Source organism: Nuphar pumila, chromosome 4 (genome assembly GCF_984573655.1).
Source record: "Nuphar pumila chromosome 4, dmNupPumi1.hap1.1, whole genome shotgun sequence".
Taxonomy (NCBI): domain Eukaryota; kingdom Viridiplantae; phylum Streptophyta; class Magnoliopsida; order Nymphaeales; family Nymphaeaceae; genus Nuphar; species Nuphar pumila.
Window position 1 is genome coordinate 20,705,690 of NC_143252.1, and position 22,120 is coordinate 20,727,809.

At 38.5% G+C, this 22,120-nt stretch overlaps 1 protein-coding gene across 1 annotated transcript in view; it reads right to left on the reverse strand.

Annotated features, from left to right (window-relative positions):
- Positions 1-22,120, reverse strand: part of P58IPK (DnaJ P58IPK-like protein) — a 70,980-nt gene that overhangs the window by 27,978 nt on the left and 20,882 nt on the right. Inside the window, exons 3-7 of the mRNA XM_090002657.1 lie at positions 21,626-21,827; positions 4,667-4,827; positions 4,198-4,291; positions 3,891-4,103; positions 2,602-2,682 (exon numbers count right to left, since the gene is read on the reverse strand). Of these exons, the coding sequence (XP_089858783.1) occupies positions 2,602-2,682; positions 3,891-4,103; positions 4,198-4,291; positions 4,667-4,827; positions 21,626-21,827 (751 nt within the window). The remainder of the gene's footprint in view (positions 1-2,601; positions 2,683-3,890; positions 4,104-4,197; positions 4,292-4,666; positions 4,828-21,625; positions 21,828-22,120) is intronic.

Below are 22,120 nucleotides of genomic sequence, written 5' to 3' on the forward strand. Positions count from 1 at the left end.
GTACACACAACATATACATGTAGAGAGGAGAGAGAATATATATGTGTAATGAAAACATGCTAAATGGGTTTTGCATGTTTTCCAGTGCTTTTTTTGCAATTTTGACCCCGTAGATGCATTCAGGATAGATATTTGCATCATGTTTTTTTTTTTACAAAAGAAAAAATGATACTTGCAGCCTCAAAAACTTACAAAGATTTTGAGCCATTGATTTTTCAAATATTACAAGGATAAGTTGATGCTTGGTCAAAAGAATCACACTTTATTCTCATTGACAACATAAAAAAAATACAATTTATGATTTGTACAACATGATTATGAACAGTAACAAAAAATGAAAAACAGAAAAAATATACATAGCAATAAAATATAAAAAACAATTGGACACTAGCCTCAAAGAGGTATAAAATGATTAAAAATGACTTGTGCATATGACCTACACAATACAACTAGAAAAGGAAAGGAAATAGCTTAATACTAACCACTATGCTTTTAACAACCAAAAGGGTTTTGTTGGTTATATTCAAGAGAATGGAAAGAAGGAAAGTTGAGAATAATGAAATAAAACGAGAGTTCCTTTTCTCACAAAAAAGGGAGTTTAAATATGGAAAAGAAAGGCATGAAGAAATAACATATGAAATCAATTTATTTTAAAGATCAAAGATGAATATAGTTGGGGAAAGAAAGGAGTTCATATATTTTTCGAAGCTTTCACATGAAAAGTGGTATTACCTGAAAATGACCAGGAAGGTCCCCCTATAATGATGCCATAATAACAGAAAGTTTGTTTCATTAGGAGAGAAAGAGAGGGCACTATAAGGAATTAACAAGATGTCCATTATGAATATGTTAAAGATTATGACTTTACTGAAATACCTCTTTACATGCAACTATTTATATGTGGTGAGAATAATTGCCTAGGTATGAACAAGTCATTCCAACATTATTTTAGATATCTAGATTAGATAATATAATAGTCTCACTCGTATAGTACTTTTCCAAAAAATCTGTAATTTGAAGTCATGAAAAGATGGCCCACTTAATTCTACAATTCTAATTAGGGATGGAAAATGAGACAAGTCGTTCATGGCTCAGCTCGTGTTCAGCTTGCAAAGAGCTCATTTGAACTTGTGAAATAGGTTAGGCTTGGACAAAAGAGGGAAAGGTTAGGGATGGTTGGATGAAGGAGATGAAAGGAGGGAAAACTCTCAATTGCAAGCAATTGAGCCAAATCTCCAGCAAATCGCTAGACACAAATCTACTTTAAGACTAGAGAGGCCAAAGGAAGCAATTCCGATTCCAAGATAGAGAAATTACATCTTGGAAACTATTTATAGTTCCTTCCAATTAGAACATAAGCACAAAGACTAAACTACCCTTGTATTGTGCCCAAAATCCTCATTACAATGCTCAAGTGGGTTGTGGACCCTTATACAAGCAAAAAGAAGGCCCAAAAAAAGACCCAAAAGCCGATCCACGAACTTGGCTAGGTGAGTATGGTAACAATCCCAGCCTCTTCAAAATTGCCTTGTCCTCAAGGCAAGCATTTGTGGAATGACTGTATTTGACTTTAATTCTCAATGTAGCTTTAAGCTCTCGCACTTGGGTCTTCATCAAGCTTCCTTTCATGCTATGTCATACTTGGATTTAAGTCTTCTTCTATAGGGATCCAAGCTATGTCACATAGGTGCGGGTGTGGATGCGGATGCAGCACTTTAAAAAAACTTGGGTGCGGGGAGTATATATATAATTTTTAACAGTTTTAAGTTAACACTACGTGTATTTGTGTGCATTTATATATATATATATATATATAGAGAGAGAGAGAGAGAGAGATAAAAATGGACTTGATTAGGGTTAAATGAATCTACTTTGGGATAGAAATGGACCCCAGTGTGGTTGACTTCACCTAACACAAAGAAAGTTGTGTTCAAGTGTCGCACCCGCATGGGTGCGGGTGCGACACGGGTGTGGTGCCCTGTTAGAAGAGTCCCTGTGACATAGGATCTAAGTAATTCATATCCTACTTTTTCTCATCTCGTAGTGTCAATTCTCTATTCCCACAAGAGTACATAAGGTTTCAATCCCAATTACATTCAAAGGAAAATAACTACTTATTCCCACCATCTATAACTAATACTAGCCGCAAGCGACTCTCAAATTCCTTTCCACGGTGAAAAGCGACAAAAGGTATGAGAAAACACATTCGTCACTGCATGGTGAGAAACCCTGAAAAGTATGGGAATAAGCCTTGTTGTTTTGAGGAGTCCGCTTTTTGTTCTGATCTTATTATTAACAATATTAAAAAATATATTTTATTTTGCAATGAACCAGCTCGAGCTCGGCTCTTTTAACTCAGCCTGACCGTGAGAAAGAGCTCAGCCTGGCTTGCTGCAAGAATGAGCCAAGCTTGAACACCCTCTGTCCTGCTCATTTGGCTCGTCTACCACCCCTAATTCTAATGACATAAATGTAGACTTGCAATGAAACTAATCAGATGGCAACCAATCAGCAGGTCTAAACAGCCACAGTAAATATATGGTTGAAATTGACTGCGATAAAGAACACTAGTCAACAATGGTTGAAGAAACTGGTGCATACCTGTGGTGATTTCTGGGCTGCCATTTTTAAGTCATCAACTGCACCCTCCCAATCTTCATTCAAAAGTTTGGCTTCACCTCTCTAAGTATTCAGACAACCCAAAGATCGTAATAAGGAATTAATGTGGGTAAAAACAAAAATAAAATTATAACTCAATATATAAGTAATATTTTACATTCATCTGTTTTAGTGATATCCACGCATTAATAACTAGTAAATCTTATTTATGTTCAATTTAGCAACAGATTACAACTACTAAAGCTTTTTAAATATCAATTGAAAGAAAGAAGATTCACTTAAACAAGGTTGGAAAATGCACTGTGTTTATATCTAATTCAGAATATCATTAATTATTAGAATGTGAGCATAGCAGAAAATAGAGAAGGGTCTGTACAAGACTGATTTGTTCTAATATGCAGTAGAAAATGCAAATGTAAACTCTCGCCATTTTCATCCTCAGTCATTCTCTGTAGGCAGACTGTGATGACCTAAAGCACCACACCTAGCTCGATCAATACAACACCAGCACCAGCAGAGAACAGATTTCTGATTTCTAGTACATGAAACATTCTGAGGAGCTCAAAGGAAATGGAAGAGCAGAAATGGATGCACTTTGTAGTTCGTACCGAAATTGATCTTTCAAAATTAAGAGTATATGGAGAACTTAATAGAAACACTATCCTGCAAAGCATGTTTTGGGAGGTATTCAGAGAGCTAGAACATAGTCCACTTGCCCATAATCTCATCCACAGCCTAATTTCCTGACTTTCAAGGGAAGAATGATCTTAAGGCTACTTAAGAAAGAACTCAAACAGATCAGTGAAGATTCAGCCTAGTTGCTCAAGTTTATAGTAGAAAATGCATTCTTTAATCCATATGCAGTATTTGTGTCAAGTGGAAAAGGGAGCACTTTCTTCATAAAGCACCATTTCTGCAAGGCCCACCTTAGTTGTGAAAGAGCCACAAAAAACATGGAAGCCCTTTTGCATGATAAAATGGCTTCCCTAACAATATTCACCACCCTTTATCTGCTATTTTCAGCACTGGAAGTGCAGAGGTGGGGTAGGATTTTGTAGACATTAAATCCACAAGATAGATGCACCGTTTGAGCGCTTACGCAGATGGTAAAAGAAAAAAGATTAAAAGAATGCAAAAGAAGGCTAAGCCATTTATATATAAACAAATTCGATCAGGCGACATATACAAGTCACATGCATACAGAATGAATCATCTGCAACTATTTCCAGGATTTTACTGGAGCAAGGTTATAAGGAGAAAATGCTTCAAACCTGGACTAAAGCTTCAACAAGTTCTTGGTCTATGTCAAGTGCTGCATTGCAACTAGCTAAAGCATCCTTGCCCCTTCCAAGCTTGACTAAGACCTTACATAAACCAAGGTGGAGATGCACATTGTGCGCAATATGACTGGGATCTAATGCAAGGGCTGCTTTAAAGTCTTCAACTGCTACCCGCAACTTACCCTTATCCACATTATCTTCAGCCTACAAGTAAATGCAATCAAATATGTTGGATATTATTGACAATGATACAGTATTTCCATTTATCATATTTAACTGAAAAAAATGTAGGCTTTACACTCTTTGTCTTCTTCAGCAGATTTTTCAAGCCAAAATATGTTTTTTTCAGCTCACTGTGCTCTGGATCAAGCCGAAGACCTTTTTGATAGTGCCTGCAAAGAGACATTTTTCATGTTGATGAAAACAGGCATTGAAGCAATGACAATGAATAGCAGAAACATTTGTACACTGCATTTCCAAATCCTGAATTGCATATTAAGTTACAAACAATTATGCAGTTTGTGAATATCAGATTTTTTTTTTTGGAAAGTTACAGCATATTACGAACCAAAAATAGCAAAGGAGATGCTTGGATTGAAAATGGACAATTGCTAAGATGGAAACCTTAGCAGACAAAGCAACAAAAAACATCTTAGCAGACAAAGCAACAAAAATTAAGGAATCCATCAAAATGAACTTATTTATTCAGTATCATCCATCTAGATCTAAAAATTAAACAAACTTCCAGGAAAAGTCGCATAACAAACCTTAGAGCAACATCATGATCAGCTAGATAATAGTAGGCTTGTCCACGGAGCAGTAAAGCCTCCAAATTATTCTCATCTGCTTTCAGTATGTATCCAGTTTCAGCAATGACAGCCGAATAATCTTTAACAGCTATCAATAACCTCACTTTAAAAAGTTTGGCCTGAAAATGATCCATGATCAACGGACTATATTATACACATGCACGTGTTTATGTATAGACTGCATTCTTGATGCAGATCTGTAGTGAATCATCAATTCATATGGAAGGACAGTGAAAAAAAATTACCAAGCTACCATGTGCATTCACCTTGAAATAGAAGTTTCAAAAAGCACCACTTTAAAGTTTAAACAGCAGGGCTGCAAAACAAACTTCCTTTATATATATATATATATATATATATATATATATATATATATATATATATATATATATATATATATATATATATATATATATATATATATATATATATATATATATATATATATATAGATAGATAGATAGATAGATGTTTGGGTTACATTTGGTGCTATTGAAGGCACATAATTATTGAGTACAAATCACCTTCTTTTCATATTTTTTAGATTGTTTTTTGTAGATGGGACCTCATGGATGTGACTTGTCTCATAGAAAATGAGTTTAAATTCATGTGATTGTGACATATAAAAAGGTTTCTTAAGGGCTTCAAAAATCAACAGTCCACAATGCACTAAAATTTCATGACTCAAAAAATCATATTTTTAGATTGAAATAACAAAATCCAAGGTTTGATTCTTAGCAAACAAACCATGCTGAACACATCTATATGGTCCAGATTAAGTCGATAAAGCTTGAACCCTTGATTTCCAGCTCAATAGTTTTGTGCCTTCAACAGCACCAAATTTTAACCCTATATATAATGAAGATTCAACTTGGAAATGGGGAGGTAGTATAAGCAGTGAGTCAACCCTTGAGTGACAGCATGAATTAGGGTTGGCTTGCCTTCTTGAGTGGAATTTGAGGGACTCTTGGATGGAAATTCAGTCCCTGTTATCAAAGAGAAGAGGCAAACACTAGCGAGTCAATTAACTGAAAAGGGAACAGCAGATTATTAAGGAAGTAGTTTCCCATGAGTGAAGGATTCAACCTCAGCTTTCCATCTCTCATTTTACGGGGAGGGATGCAATTACAAGTTCTGGTATCTATCTTTTTATGTTATTTGAGGATGTCTTTATATTTCCACCATCGGGGGATTCCAAAGGAAAATGTTCCTTTTAAGAAACATGACATTCCCTGACTCCTGAAGGAGAAGGAATAGGAGAAAGGGTCCACTAGTTAGGAAGACCTCCTTAAGTGAACCCTTGCCCCATACGAAGGTACTTTACTGAAAGAGCTAGCTAAGAACAGAGAAATATGAGTGACAAAGTAAAGGAAAAGGGCTAGTTATTTATCTTCTACTTTGACCTTTATCTTCTTGAGGTATGCAGGCCAGTAAACACAATGAACAAAGTGAACCAGGGAAAAAACATCTGAAAGTAAGGAATAATAGACCTAAGTTCTGAAAGAAATAATGAGAATGAAAGTTAAGGCTCAACTTCCACAGACTATAAGGTATTAGACTATTAGGCATACATAATAACAGATAAATAAAACACTTCCTCAGGATCCTGTTATAGTCCACTGATATTTTATATTTCGAAGAAAGAATGTTTTTTTTTTTAATTTATTGAATCCAATCAGCATTAGGTAACATTAGATTTGGTTGGATATATACCACAACATCAAACGCTAACTCCCTATTTTATGGAATGAACCAAACTGCGATTGGAAATTTTCAGTTCAGTAATATGAGCTATAGAAGTAGACAATTTTCTGTCTTATGGTAATGAGGATCAACCGGTCATCTTCTGGTCTCGGGGTTTCCACACGTGGAGAGAAAGATGGGATGTTCAAATCATTGGTCCAGTACTAGATGTAGTTTTTCCCCTGGGGAAGATGTGCAGTACTCTGTTGTTGTGGAAGTGATTTTCTTGTAGTTTCGCTTTTTTTAGGTGTGAAAAGGAAGAATTAGGTGAACATTTATCTTCTTTCTTTGTTGGTGAAGAATGTTTATTTAGTGGACCAACACATTGATGATCGAATAGCATAGCAAGCATGTACCAGCTTGCTTTGACTATTACTATGAGATTAGGTTTAACAACTTTAAGAGCCTTCAAAGAAAATTAAATAGTGCCATGGCTACTATCTTTCTAGAAACTGCTTTGCTTTAGGTGCAATTTGGGTGCTTTGCTATAAAGTTGCTTGTTCTATAAAGCTGCTTGTTCTGAAGCTATTGGCCCATTGCACTGAGAGGTAAGGTTTACCAATATAACAAAGTAGGCAACCCGTGAAATCCTTTGCTTTTCAATTTGCCACAGAACTCGGTTAGGTCTCATTTGGATGACACCCAAAACCAACCAGGTTTTCAAGAAAAAACCTGGTTTGGTGCATCATTTTGCCTCCCAAAGTGTGGAGGCTTGTAAGATTTAACATGATTGTCGGGTTTAGAGACGGCTAATACTTCATTTCCTCCTTTAACCATACTAAGACGACTTTCTTCTTGGCAAACTTTGGCAACCGCATCTTCCAACAGAAGAGCTTTAGCACTATGGAGGAGAGAGGATCTTACTTGCTCAAACTTGGGCCTAAGCCCATGAAAAAATTGAAAAAAATGTTCTTTTTTCATTTGTTCTCTCCTTGGTTCAATATCTTCACTAGTAACCCACTTGGGGTTCAAGAACGCTCGTAATTATGAACGCTCGTATTACCTTGTTTGATTGTTTGTATCTTGTCTTGCAAGATCTTTTTGGGTATACATACCCTTTAAAAAGAACCAACTCTCGTTGGCTTTACAAAATTTGGCAATGTTGGCACATATCTTGAGCTCAACGTTATTCATAAACCGTGCAAGAATATTGGTATGGTTACTTTTTCAAACATCTACTTTAGTTTGATGGTCTTGAATGGCTTTCATATGTACATCACCTTCTAAGGCTTTCTCTTGATCTCCTTCCTTTTTTGTGAGCTTGAGTTGTGGTTTCAGGATGATGCCTATGACATACCTCTAAAGTTTTTTTCCTTTGATATTATTCTCCATAGCGGATGCCCATATCATGTAATTTTTGCCATTTAGTTGGAAGGAGAGATCGGTTTTTTGTTCATGCTCCATTCATGAAGAGAGGGATATTAAGAAAAAGTAGAAGATGAAATAATGTGCAAAAGCACTTTTAAAGAAGCTTTTCCTCACTTTGAATGTAAAACCCTCAAAAAAATTTATTGTTGGACCCGGGTCGGATCCAGATTTGGACCCGACCCGGATCCAAAAGGAGAGGCGGTCGGGCACCGCCTCACTGCCCACCGCCTACGTGTTTTAAAGATAAAACACGCAGGGGGGAGAGACAATCGACGAGCCCCTCCCCCACGCGTCGACCATCGCCGCTCCCCCTCTCACTTCCCCTCTCGCTCTCCCTCGTCTCCCTCGAGACGTCAGAGCAAGCCGACATCCGGCCTTCCCCGAACACCGATGACTCCCTGCGGGCAGCTGCGAACCCAGTGCCATCCCCTCCCTTTTTGTTCTGATCCTCTCCGACGAGCCAACCCGGAGAAGCCTGTCAACTCGCTGCCACCTACGACCTCCCGTCCGACCGCCGACAGCCCCGGAGCTCCTCCGGTGACCCCCCAAGTATGCCTCTCCTCCTCTCTTCCCCTTTTCTTTTCTTTCTCTTATGTTTCCCCCCCTTCTCTTTTTTCTTTACTTTTGCTGGCAGGGAGCTGCTCCCTGTGTCGGCTCGCCTTTCCGGCAGGGGGCTCCGCCCCCTACCTTTTGTGGATTTTCTGCCCCTGCCTCTTTCTTGTTTTCCCAGCAGGGGACAAAGCCCCTGCCTTTTGCTGTTTTTTCGGCAGGGGGTTTTACCCCCTGCCTTCTGTGTTTTCCGGCAGGGGTCTCTGCCCCCACCCCCTGCCCCCATTATGCCTTGTGTTTCCTGGCAGGGTGCTTCGCCCCTGCCTCCTTGTGTTTCCTGACAAGGGGCTCTGACCCCCTGCCTTCTTATGTTTCTCGGCAGCGGGGCAAAGACCCCCCTACTCTCCTGTTGCTTGAGTTGGGTGAGGGAGGGCGACGCCTTCCCTGCCCTTCCCTTTCGACAGGGGAGGGGCACAACCCCTCCTTGTCTCCTCGTTTCGGCCGGGGAGGGCGAGGCCCCCCTCGTCCTCTGACAGGTCGGCAGGGGCTGGACCCCTGCCGCCTGAGTCTTCTACTCCCTGCCTTCGTTGTACGGAGGAGGAGTCGAGCTCCCTCCTTACTCCCTCTGATTTCAGGGCGGGGTCGAGCCCCCTCCCTGTTCCCTGTGCACTCGTTTTGCAGGAGAGGGGTCGAGCCCCTCCCTGTACCCTCAGTTTGGCAGGGGAGGGGTCAATCCCTCTCCCTGCCCCTTCTTCTAGTAGGCAGGGGCGTCGCCCCTGCCTCCTCTAATTTCGGCAGATAGGGGCGAAGCCCCCTACCTCCCCTTCGTTGTTGACCGGCAAGGGCTTTGCCCCTACCTCTCTTCTACTTTGTCCGGTAGGGGCGCATCCCTGCCTGCCCTTGCTTTCTGAGGGCAGGAGTGCAACCCCCTGCCTCCTCGTAATTTGCTGACAGTAGGTCAGCAGGGACTCGTAACCCCTGCCCCTGCTTCTTGCGCTGATAGCAAGTGCACAAGGGCACGATGCCCTTGTCTCTGCTTCCTTCATGTTAGGTCAGCGCCAATGCCCCCGACCTTTTGTTTTTTGTGTTAGCTTGCTAAGACTGACGCTTTTGCAGCTCGTACGACGGATCTCGCTCGCGCTCTGCGGCCCGAGTCGTCAATCGTTTACACCCGCAGACGCCAGCAAGCTCGCAACTCCCCAAAGTAGGGGAAGATTGCACGGAGGACTTGGATAATTGAATTGAGTTCAATTAACTAAAAAGGACAATTAAATAAATATATATACAAATCTATATTTATACGAGTACACATTTAACTCAAGGACGCAGTTTCGTGATCCTTGTTCTTTACTTTCTGTCATGTCTTTACTTTATTATTGCAGATGACGCTCAAGTTTTCGCTCATTGCACGTGCTATAAAGACATCCTCGTGGAAGATGCAAAGGCATTTACCGTTCTCTCTCTCTCTCTCTTGCGACAAGAGTTGAGTCGTGAGCTTGGCGATACATCCTCTTATAAGGAGAGGGATACCTCGCAAGGATCTTGGCTCTTTGAGTACGTAGTTTTGCAAAGTAGACTTGAGATTTAGGGAGCTATGCAAAAGCATCAAAGACTGCCCAAATCGAAGTATTTGGAAGAACATGTTTTGGCAGGTTCTATTCGTCTATTCGGTATATCTCAGGTAACCCCGAATTGGGGCTTGAGCGAACTTCTTAGCGAGGGTTTTGTTGAGAAACCCATATCCCATTCATCGAGGCCAGTATCGAGTCATACGAGACATGTAGATACCACGATAGCGGATGAGATTCGAGAAAATCACATGTCAGATGTTGGCACAAGTTGTTGGTTGTTTCAAAAGATAAAGAATGTCAAAAGTAAAGTTTGAGAAACATTGCATCTCTGTGAAACACTTTTGTTGAGGTTCCTATTGAGAAACTACACCCCTTTCATCCTAGAGTACTTATAGTCGTACACTACACGCTAGTACTGCGATGATCGGATGAGACAGTCGTGCGACCTCGAATAGTGTTAAATGCACAATGCTGTAATCGCATAATGTAGTGATTGATTCGCCTTCACAGGCAAGATGCTTAAGTGGTTGAAAGACCACAGCATAGAATGGGTCATTAGTTAAGCAACCCCTAACGCATCCATCCGCTTCTTGTTGCCTGTCAAGGGAGAGGACGGAGCGGTACAAAACTCCAATGGATAGGTTGTTAACAATCACCCCACGGGCAAATATCCGGCCTCCCCAGTCATTGGAGTTAGGGGAAAGGGGCTAACACTTCTGCAGAAGTTGGATGCATCTGTGGCACTGCTTACCTGCCTTTGGAGAATCCTCTCTCGGCTAAAGTCGTTTTGCCTGTGCGTACCCGCAAGCTAGTAATATCAAAACATAAGTCTGTTCACACTGGTTGATGGGTCATAAGACTTTCATGTGTTTTGGATACGTATTTTCGTCAAGTAAAAGTTTATCAATAAAATTACGTAAGACTTCGGTGTCTCTGAGATTCGTATGATTAGTTTAGACTATTTGGGTGAATAATACATCACGCCTACATAGTTTTATTGCAGAGAATTGTGTTACGATTGCCTAAGTGAATATATCATACATGTATAACATGATTGATAAGTATCTTGAATTTGATTGAAATGTCTTGAAGATATGTGCGTGAGTTACACGCTACAAAGGTCGAATGCAATGTGTTTTGAGATAAGAATTGTGAATGCATATGATGATGCAATGATCTGAATTGTCTTGCATGCATACATAACTTGAATCCTGTGAATTACGTAGGAGTTACATATGTTAATGTTTAGTCGATTCATATTATATAATTTGTGTGTTCTTATGTGTATAGAACTCATGCTTTGTTTATGCATGCTTTGAGGTCCTATTTGAGAAATGCAATGTTCTTTGTGGCAATGATATGATGCGTAGTATTATATGCTTCTGTATGATATGATTGAAATGTCACGTGATAAGAAATGTTGAAAGCATGTGATAAATATTCATGGTTCATGGAACCTTATTGGAGGAATGTGTGATCTTGTGATTTGTTTTACCATTTAAAGTGATACGATGCATATTGCTGATATGCATACTTGTGCCCATATTGGTGGCTACTGACCCAAAGAGTGGTTAATTGTTCGGAGCAGTCGGTTGTATTGATGCATGTATCACTGTGTATGGCATGTGTTGAGGACCTGATCTCCAAAGGATTATCTGCGAGGGTATGTATGATCAAGATCTGGTAATCGGCTAGAGTGGTAGATTCTCTGTGAGGATGTACACTGTCCACGAACGGGTAGCCGCAAAGACGGTGAACTCCTGTGAGGAAGTGTATAGTCCAAGACCAGGTATACCATCTAGGGTGGTGATTCCTTGTGAGGTTGTACATTTAATCAGACGAGGTGATCCAGCGTTGATCTTGTTAATTATAATAGTGGCTATCGACCCTGAGAGCGGTCATTTGTTTTGATGCGTGTATCGCAATAACTTTTATTGGATATGGCATTTGTTGAGGATCGGGTTCCCAAAGGATTCGTTGTGAGGGTATGTATAATCAAGACCAGGTGACCCGGTTAGAGCGGTAGAATCTCTATGAGGATGTACACTGTCCACGAGCGAGTAGCCGAGACGGTGAACTCCTATGAGGAAGTGTATGGTCCAAGACCAGGTATACCATCTAGGACGGTAATTTCATATAAGGTTATACATTTTCAAGACCAGATGACCGGCTAGAGTGGTAGATTCTCTATGAGGATGTACATTGTCCAAGAGCGGGTAGCTGCAAAGACGGTGAATACCTGTGAGGAAGTATATGGTCCAAGACCAGGTATACCATCTAGGGCGGTAATTCCTTATGAGGTCGTACATTTCCCAGACCAAGCGATCCGACGTAAAACTTGTGTTTTTTATTACCATAAAAAGTTATGGTGAGTTGTGATGATCTTCTCAGATTGATTATGATAGCCAGTTATGAATCTATAGATTTGGCTTTCTACTTTAGCAAGATTTCATGCAGGACCCAGATGTGAGAATCAGATCTTTATTGATTTTATAACATCATTATGTTTTAGACCTTCTATGGAAGGGTAAGCTTTTCTGATAAAGTATGACGCCTTAAGTGAGTTATAACAGGTGACAGTTGGTTGTGTAAGGCCTTGAGAGATGAGAATAAATTAAGGTTGTTCAGGACAAAGAGTTTGTTAGAAATTATGAGAGCGGCAAGCGATAACCTGATAATGATTAAATGCAGAGACCTTGTTCTAGGAACGAAAACAAACTTGTTGCGTGGTAGTTCATAGCTTACGATCAAATGAATCGTCCTGCTACGTTTTAACAGTTGCACTGCTTACTTGCTTTGAACTGTTTACTTTGCTTTGAACTGCTTACTTGCCTTGTACTGCTTACCTGTTTAACTGATGATCTCTTTTAAACTGCTTAGCATACTGAATTAAATGTACTTAATTCAGTTTCTTGTAGTGTCTCTTGTGCACCTACTAGTTTTTCGCGAAATTAACTCATTCTATGGGTACAGGTGATGATTAGGTACACCACGGGGATGACGCGCTTGCAAGATGGCTTCAAGACTTCTTCCTGCTCTTAGCTCGTGTCCTGGACGTTTTTGGGTTTTGTCACAGATTTTCCTTTAGATATTCGAATTTTGTGAGTTTTGGTTCTTTTAGCTAACGTGCCCAAAGTTGTCAGCTTGCCTTTCTGAATTTAACAAAAGAATAGTCTTCCGCTGATTTCATAAATAAACTCTGAAGGAAAGAGATTTTTTCTAGTCTCTTGCCTGTTTTCTGAAAGGTTCGCAAGTTTGAAATTTTGGGGCATTACATTGAATCACCACAAACGCACAATCACTTTGAAGCACTTCCTCAATAACTCGATGGCTCTGATACCATGTAATGAAATAGCGAAAGTGATAAAAACAATGCCAATAAGGGATTAAACAAGATCACACTCACAATGTGCACAAGCACAAGTCCACTAAGGGACAACATAAATAGCCAACAAAGAGCAAACACAAGAGTAAAACATATATGATCTTATTGAGAGTAAAAGCATAAAAAATAGAGGGGATCACACCCTTATTTATAAATGAGAAAAGGATAATAGAGAGAGACCATTGGGGGCTCCCAAGAGAGTCGTTGAGAGCCCCGACTATGGTCAAAAAGACCATTGAGCCCCTATGGCTCCTCTAATTTACAAAAGCAGAAAAATAAAAATAACTAAAAAGAAAAAACTATTTTTAATAAACTGTTTTATTACAAAGATAAAATGACTAAAATGCCCCTATAAGGTATTTAACTATTACAAGATTAGTAACTATATATATGTATGTATTTATAGGTATATACATATATGTATGCATATATTTTAACACCATCCGGGCTGTTTTCTGGCCAATAACTTGTTTCTTTTATGCTGCTTCCGGCCACTTTTAGGCCACCCTGTAATGAAGTGCCAAATGAAAAGAGCAACGTCTCCAAGCGAAAGCACGGAAGCACGCACATACACAAGAGGCCACTAAAGGGCAAAATAAACCACAAAAGTGGTCAAGCACAAAAAGAGATAAAAATATATATTTCACTTCATTGAATGCTTCACTAGAAGCTTAACAAATACATGGGGCTGTGCCCCTTATTTATACACAGCAAGGGACCCAAGGAGGGGCTCCCATAGAGTCGTTGGAGCCCCTCCAACGGTCATATTTATGACCGTTGGAGGGGTCCAACGACTCTATGTGGACCCCTCTCCAATGAATAAAAAAAAGAAATTAAAAAACAAAAAAGAAAAAGACTAAAAGGAAAAAGAAAGAAAAAAGAAAGCATATCAAAGATATGCGTGTACAGGTGAAATGACAGAAATACCCCTATCGGGTTTTACAAAAATAGATATATATATATATTTATATATAGATAGACACATAGACATATATATAATATATATGTGTATGTGTCGTAATCTATATATATATATATATACATCATATTTTAACACCCCCCCTCAAACGCACGGTGAAATCACCGAGAGTTTGCTAAGGAGGAAGTAGAAGCGAGGCGAAGGCAAAGCTTTGGTGAAGAAGTCCGCCAACTGATATTCGGTAGAAACATATGGGAGTTGAATGGTGCCTCGTAAGAACTCATCTCGAACATAATGACAGTCCATCTCAATATGCTTTGTCCGTTCATGAAAAGTGTGATTGCTAGCAATATAAATGGAGCGCTTGTTGTCACAACACAGCTTTGAAGGAGTTGAGAGTGAGACACCCATATCTTTAAGCAGACTTCTTAACCATATAATCTCAGTTGTGGTAGTGGCCATCGCACGATATTCTGCTTCGGTAGACGAGAGAGAAACTTTACGTTGCTTCTTACACCTCCAGGAGATAAGCGATTCCCCAAGGAACACACAATAACTTGTGGTAGAAATACGATCATCGGGGTTACCCCCCAATCAGAGTCAGTATACGCAAGTAAAGTAAGAGGTGAAGAAGAGGATAAGAACACTCCCTTAGTTATGGAATTTTTTAGATATCTGATAATTCTCATAACTGTTGCCATGTGAGTAGTGGTAGGGGCAGTTTGAAATTGGCTTGCACTATGAACTGCATGAGAAATGTCAGGCCTGGTGATAGATAAATATGTTAAGGATCCAATCAATTGACGATAAGGCGTGGGATCTGCTAAAGGAGTGCCATCATTGGCTCTCATCTTGGCATTAATCACTTCTGGAGTCTCCACCCTTTTGTCATCAGTCAGCCCAGACCTAGCAATAATGTCAGAGGCAAGCTTCATTTGAGATAGGACATACCCCTTGGGGGAGTATGCAACTTCAATTCCTAAGAAATACCTTAGAAAACCGAGGTCAGACATATCAAAATTTTTCTTAAGAATATTCTTAATAAGATCAATACCTTTCTTATCATTACCTGTGATAATCATATCATCAACATATAATAACAGAATTGTTATATACTCATTAGAAGATTTAACAAACAAAGCAGTATCAGTGTAACATGAGGAGAAGCCATTATCAAGAACTACTTTGCTAAAAAGATCATACCAAGCTTTTGGTGCTTGTTTTAACCGATAAAGAGCTTTGTTTAATTTTAGAATATTACCTTTCCCAATTTCAAGACCCGGCGAAGGATCCATAAGAACTTCTTCACATAAAGTTCCATTTAAGAATGCATTTTTAACATCAAGTTGGTATATAGGCCATTGTTTGATGGATGCTAAAGCAATTAAGGTTCGTACACTAGTCATTCTGGCCACAAGAGCAAAGGTTTCTTCATAATCAATCCCATATTCTTGGACATAGCTTTTTGCAACCAGACGGGCTTTGTATCTCTCAAGAGACCCATCACATTTGGTTTTGACTTTATATACCCATCTACACCCAATTGCTTTTTTTCCTAAAGGTTGAGGAATAATGCTCCAGGTTTGGGCCTTGTTAAGAGCCTCTAATTCGATTTTCATAGCTTCAACCCAATGTGGGTGATCTTTAGCTTCCTTGAATGAGGTAGGTTCGTGATACGAATGTATTAACATGAGACAGGCCCTATAATTCGGAGAAAAGGATTCATAGGACACAAATTTTTGTGGTGGCCTACTAGTACGAGAAGATCTCCTAGGTAGATTGTTGTCAGTAGATTCTTCTAAAGAGAAGTCTTGAGAGTATCTGTCAATAGCAGGTTGATGTTCATTTCCTATCCGTCGGGTATAAACATTTGTATCATTAAGATTTTCATTTTGGGAAATATTATCATGTTGTGGTATATCATTATAATGTGAAATTCCATCACAACTAGTATCACAAGTAATATCCTTAGGAGACTCGATTCTAGGAGCTAAGTCAAATAGAAAAGAATAATCGATGTCTTCATTAGATGTGTGGATATCAAAACCATTTTGTTCTTCAATAAAGTTTACATTTCTTGACACATATAATTTATTGTTTCAAATATCATAGCATCTATAGCCTTTTTTATTCTCATCATAGCCAATGAACACACATTCAATAGCTTTAGGTGACAACTTATCTTGTCCTTGACTAAGCACAAAACATTTGCATCCAAAGATTCTTAGTCTATTAAAATCGGGAGTAATTTTAAATAATTTTTCAAAGGGCGAAACATTTTTCAAAGAAGAAGAGGGCATACGATTCACAAGATATGTTGCGGTAAGAAGAGCTTCGGCCCAAAAATTTTTAGGAACATTTTTAGACACAAGAAGAGTTCTTGTGGTTTCGATTAAATGCCTATGTTTCCTTTCCGCAAGACCATTTTGTTGCGGAGTTTTAGAACAAGATCGTTGGTGTAAAATTCCATTTGTTTTAAAATAATTTTGAAAATCTTTAGACATGTATTCTCCTCCCGAGTCGGATCTAAAAATGGCTATATTGTGATGGAATTGATTTTGAACAAGAGCGTGAAACTCTTTAAAATTAGTGAAGACATCGGATTTATTTTTGATAATATAAATCCATGTGTATCTAGAAAAATCATCAATAAAAGAAACATAGTAAGAGAAGCCTCCTTTGGACATAACGGGTGCCGGTCCCCATACATCGGAATGCACAAGTTCAAAAGGCCTTTTTGACACAAAATTGCTATGAGAATATGGAAGAGAGTGAATTTTCCCAAGAATACAATCATTGCATGTAAATGTATTTGTATTACAAATTTTTTCCAAAAATGGAAAAAGGTACAATTTGGAAATACTAGGGTGTCCGAGTCTCTTATGCCAAGTCTCAATATCTTTGGATTGAACATGATTACAAAATGATTTGGATGGCAAAGACAAAAAATCCATATAGTAAAGGTCCCCTCTTCTATGGCCTTGCCCAATCCGCTTCCCGGACCGGAGATCCTGCACATAGCAATGGGTTGGTGAAAACGAGACATTACATTCAAAATCGGTAATTTGAGAGACGGAAAAAAGATTTAAATTAAGTTTTGGGATGATCCGAATTTTGGGAACAAAAAATTCTTTGTTTTGGTCATAAATTTTCTCTAGGTTTCCAATACCCTCAACATTTAAAGATGTTCCATCGGCGGTGGATACATATGATTTAAATTTATTGAGACTTGGTTTTGATAAAAGCGATGCATTTGGAGTCATATGGAAAGAGGCACCCGAATCAAGAATCCAAGAAGTCATACCTGGGAAAGAAGAGATGGCGGCACCGGAAGTGGAAGGTGAGGATGATGATGTAGAGGCGTTCATCTTCATAAATTGTTGAAGAGTTTCGGTTAGATGAGCGATGGAATCATTTATGTCACCATCCTTCTTAGAATCTTCATTGATGATTGGAGGAGTTTCTCCCACGGAAGCCACCTTCTTCTTGAATTTAGGGCAATCGGGACGAATATGACCCGGTTCATTACAATTATGACAAATGATTTTTCTTCCTCCACCACCATTATTCTTCCAAAAATGTGGTGGTTTATATGGTCTTACATTGTTGCCGGGTCTAGACACGGCATGCACTTCATCAACATCTCTTCTCAAGGCCAAGCGGGTTTCTTCTTGACATAAATCGGCCAAAATATCGCTTAGAGGAGTAGAGGCCCTATGAAGTAGAGATCCTCTAAGTTGTTCAAATTCGGGACGAAGCCCATGAATAAATTGAAAGAACCTCTCTTTTTCCATTTGCTCTTGTCTCATAGCAATAGCACTCCCTTCCCATTGCGGTTCGAGAAGAACAAGTTCATCCCATAAAGAGGATAGGGCGCTATAGTAGTCCCTAATGCTCATATCACCTTGCTTGGTAGCTCTTACCTTTTCTTGTAAAAAGAAATGTCTAGCAAAGTCCCTTTGAGTGTACATACCTTTCATGAAAAACCATGTTTCATTAGCCTTTTTGAATTTTGCAAGATTTGCACAAATCTTCAATTCGACATTATTCATGAACCATGCTAAGATTTTAGCATGTTCACTTTCCCAATCTTCCATTTTAGAAGAGTAATCAAGAATAGCCTTTTCCTTTTCTTCTTCATTCAAAGCTTTTTCTTCACCTCCTTCAAATTTAGTTAACTTTAGTTGTGGTTCCGGAATGGTTCCACATACATAACCCCAAAGCTTTTTACCTTTGAGATTATTCTCCATAGCGGCCGCCCACATGCGATAATTGGTCCCATCCAACTTGAATGAGAGATCGATCTTTGCATCTTTGTTGGCCATTAGAAGAGAAAAATTATAAGACAAAAGAGAGGAGAGGTATTACTTGTCAAGGGAGAATCCGATGAAGCCTTCTTAACCAAGGCTTTGATACCATGTAATGAAGTACCAAATGAAAAGAGCAACGTCTCCAAGCGAAAGCACGGAAGCACGCACATACACAAGAGGCCACTAAAGGGCAAAATAAACCACAAAAGTGGTCAAGCACAAAAAGAGATAAAAAAATATATTTCACTTCATTGAATGCTTCACTAGAAGCTTAACAAATACATGGGGCTGTGCCCCTTATTTATACACAGCAAGGGACCCAAGGAGGGGCTCCCATAGAGTCGTTGGAGCCCCTCCAACGGTCATATTTATGACCGTTGGAGGGGTCCAACGACTCTATGTGGACCCCTCTCCAATGAATAAAAAAAAGAAATTAAAAAACAAAAAAGAAAAAGACTAAAAGGAAAAAGAAAGAAAAAAGAAAGCATATCAAAGATATGCGTGTATAGGTGAAATGACAGAAATACCCCTATCGGGTTTTACAAAAATAGATATATATATATATATATATTTATATATAGATAGACACATAGACATATATATATAATATATATGTGTATGTGTCGTAATCTATATATATATATATATATATATATATATATATATATAAATATAAATATACATCATATTTTAACACACCCGCTTGCCAAAATGTGGTCGGGCTGATAACTTCCGACTCTGGCAGTAACTGCCAGAAAGTGGCTAGGAAATTTTCCCTTTTTAGGCACTTTTTTGTTCGGTCATTTTCCAGCCACCCACCAGCCAAAAAATGGTTGAGATACTACCAACCATGCAGGGTGATGGTTTGCTGGAAAAATGAATGGAATTTTTTGTTTTCTTTTCTAAAAAAAGTTTTTTGACTATTTTCTGGCCACTCATTGACCAGAGAATAGGTGGACTATTACCATCCAGCGTGGTTGGTGTAATGAAATAGAATATTGGTGCACACACCTCACAAGAGGCACAAACACAAGCCACAATGGGTAAAGGACAAGAGCCACTAAGCGCCAAGGAGAGGGCACACACAAACAATCTAAAAATATATATTTTATTGATATTCAAATGCATAAGAATGCATAGAACACAAGGGACAAGAAGTCCCATATTTATACAGGAACCAAAAGAGAGAAGGAGGCCAATATAGCAGTTGGGAGGCCCCAACAGCTATATTGATCAAAAGACCAATTTGCCCTTTAGACCAAATAAAAAAATACAAATAACATTTTTTCTAAAATATTTTCTAAAATAAAACAATAATATATTTATTTATTTATATATATATATACATAATATATATGTATTCACATACATATACGTGTGTGTGTGTGTGTGTATATATATAACTATATATGTACACAATATACAAATCTATGGTTGGTAGCATCCCATCTATTTCCAGCCTTTTGGTAGCCAGAAACTGGTCGGCCTCTATTTTCGTTTTTTTTTTCTTAAGCTTTTCTAACCAAAAACTTGAAAAACCAAGTTTTTGGTCAGCCAAACAACCAAAAACTTAGATTCTTGACAAACTAGGTTTGTCAAAAGCCTGATTTTAAGCAAAACCTGGGTTTCTAAAATCCCAGGTTTGCCCTTTGTCATCCAAATGGGGCCATATCCTTTTGCTAGTTCAATCAATTAATACCACCATTAGATAGAATTTGCACACGCAAGTCATTTTTTCACTCATATGTGTGTGAGTAATGTGTAGCTTCCAGACCACTTATCTCCCAGACCCCTTTAAAAAACATACTTGCATGTGTTTTTGTTTAATGTAAACCATAGATGTGATCTCTATGTTTTATTTAATAGAAAACATGTATTAGTTTAAACATGTTGCATGTTTAGATGTGTTTTTAGCTCCACAAAAAAAATTAATGATACATATTGCACCAAAAACTTGATTAACTAAAAAGCAAGAATTCTTGTTAAATTGATTCAGTTCAAAGAATGGCTTCTAGTAAATAAGCAATGATAAACACATCTACAAGTTTGGATTAAGCAAAAAACACAAACAAGTATGCTTTTTAAAGATGTCTAGGATGGTGTGGGAGATAAGTGAAGCTAGACATTTCTAACACATATATATATATATGAATAATGTGCTCCTTCTTCCCCATTAGGGACTAAGCAAGGCTCAACTGTGGTATCAGCGAGTCTTTTACTAACTAATTTGACTCCATCATCTAAAAGAGAGAGAACTTTTTGTATAATAAAGGGGCATGTTGACTCATTTTGGTAGAGTTAGGCAGCAATAAAATATATGGAGAAAATAGGGTTTAAACAACGATGACATAAAGTGTGACATCACTTCATGTCTATGATAATCAAAAGTGTTTGATACATGACACTGAGTGTCAATTTTTTTTCTGGAATACTTCTATGTTGAAAAATAAAGTGTCCATGAAGTATCTAGGAGTGTCGGTGTCGGTGTCCAAGTGTTGGACACTGACATGTTGGCCCTCTAGCAGTATCAAGGTAACATAGCTTTCTACTGAACTTAATATGTAGATCACATCTGGAGGGACAGATTTGCAAGAAAACTGAAAAAAAAAATAAAAGAATTACATTTTTGGGGGGTTCCTTACCCACGAGGGTAGCAAACACTACCCCTATATATATACATATATACATAGAACAATGACCTAGATACAAAAGACTACCTCTTTGCGTTTTTTTCTTTCTTTTCAAGAAACCAACCTTACAAATGTGATCTACATGCTTTTCTTAGTGGGAATCGGCTCTTGGATTGTCCAATTACGACATGTAGGTAGGTTTTTATAAGGCTTCAAAAATCAATGGCCTACAATGAGCATTACTTTCCCGGGTCACAGAATTGCATTTTTTTTCATCAAAAAAACACGATCCAAAAGCTGATTCCTACTATTTTGGACATGCTGAATCCATCTATGAGGTCCGATTGGATCAAAACTTGCAGCATAGTGATTCAGAGGCATTTGTACCTACAAAGTTTGTAAGGAATCATTATATATATATATATAACAGTGATCTAGATACCTTGGAGCACTCTGGTGAGAAAATGAGAACAACTTTATCAATATAATCCAGTGCTTTTGGGAAATCCCCTGTTTCAAAAAGACTGAAAGATTTATCAAGTGCACTTTTGGCCTGCAACAACTGGGAAAGCTCCTTTTCTGCAGTGGCACTTCCAGGCTTTTGCTGTAGGTATTTTCCATAGTCTCTCTCTGACTCTTCGAATCTGCAAGTCAGCCAAAAAACGACCTCATCATAGCTCTTTCGTCATAATTACGAAATAAAAATGAATAGTGAAGAATCATTCAGTTTCATGTCTCATCTAGAACCTACAGTTGACTAACAAAGCAAATATTACTTATTGGATGTTAAGAGCACTATCACCGATATCGGCGATATTTTGAAAATAGCGCGAGAAATAGGTAGCTTACATTAAAGGTAATATCTCGGGATATTTTCAAAATATCGCCAAAAGACAAAATATCATGATATTTTTGGCAAAAAACCCTTTTTTTAAGA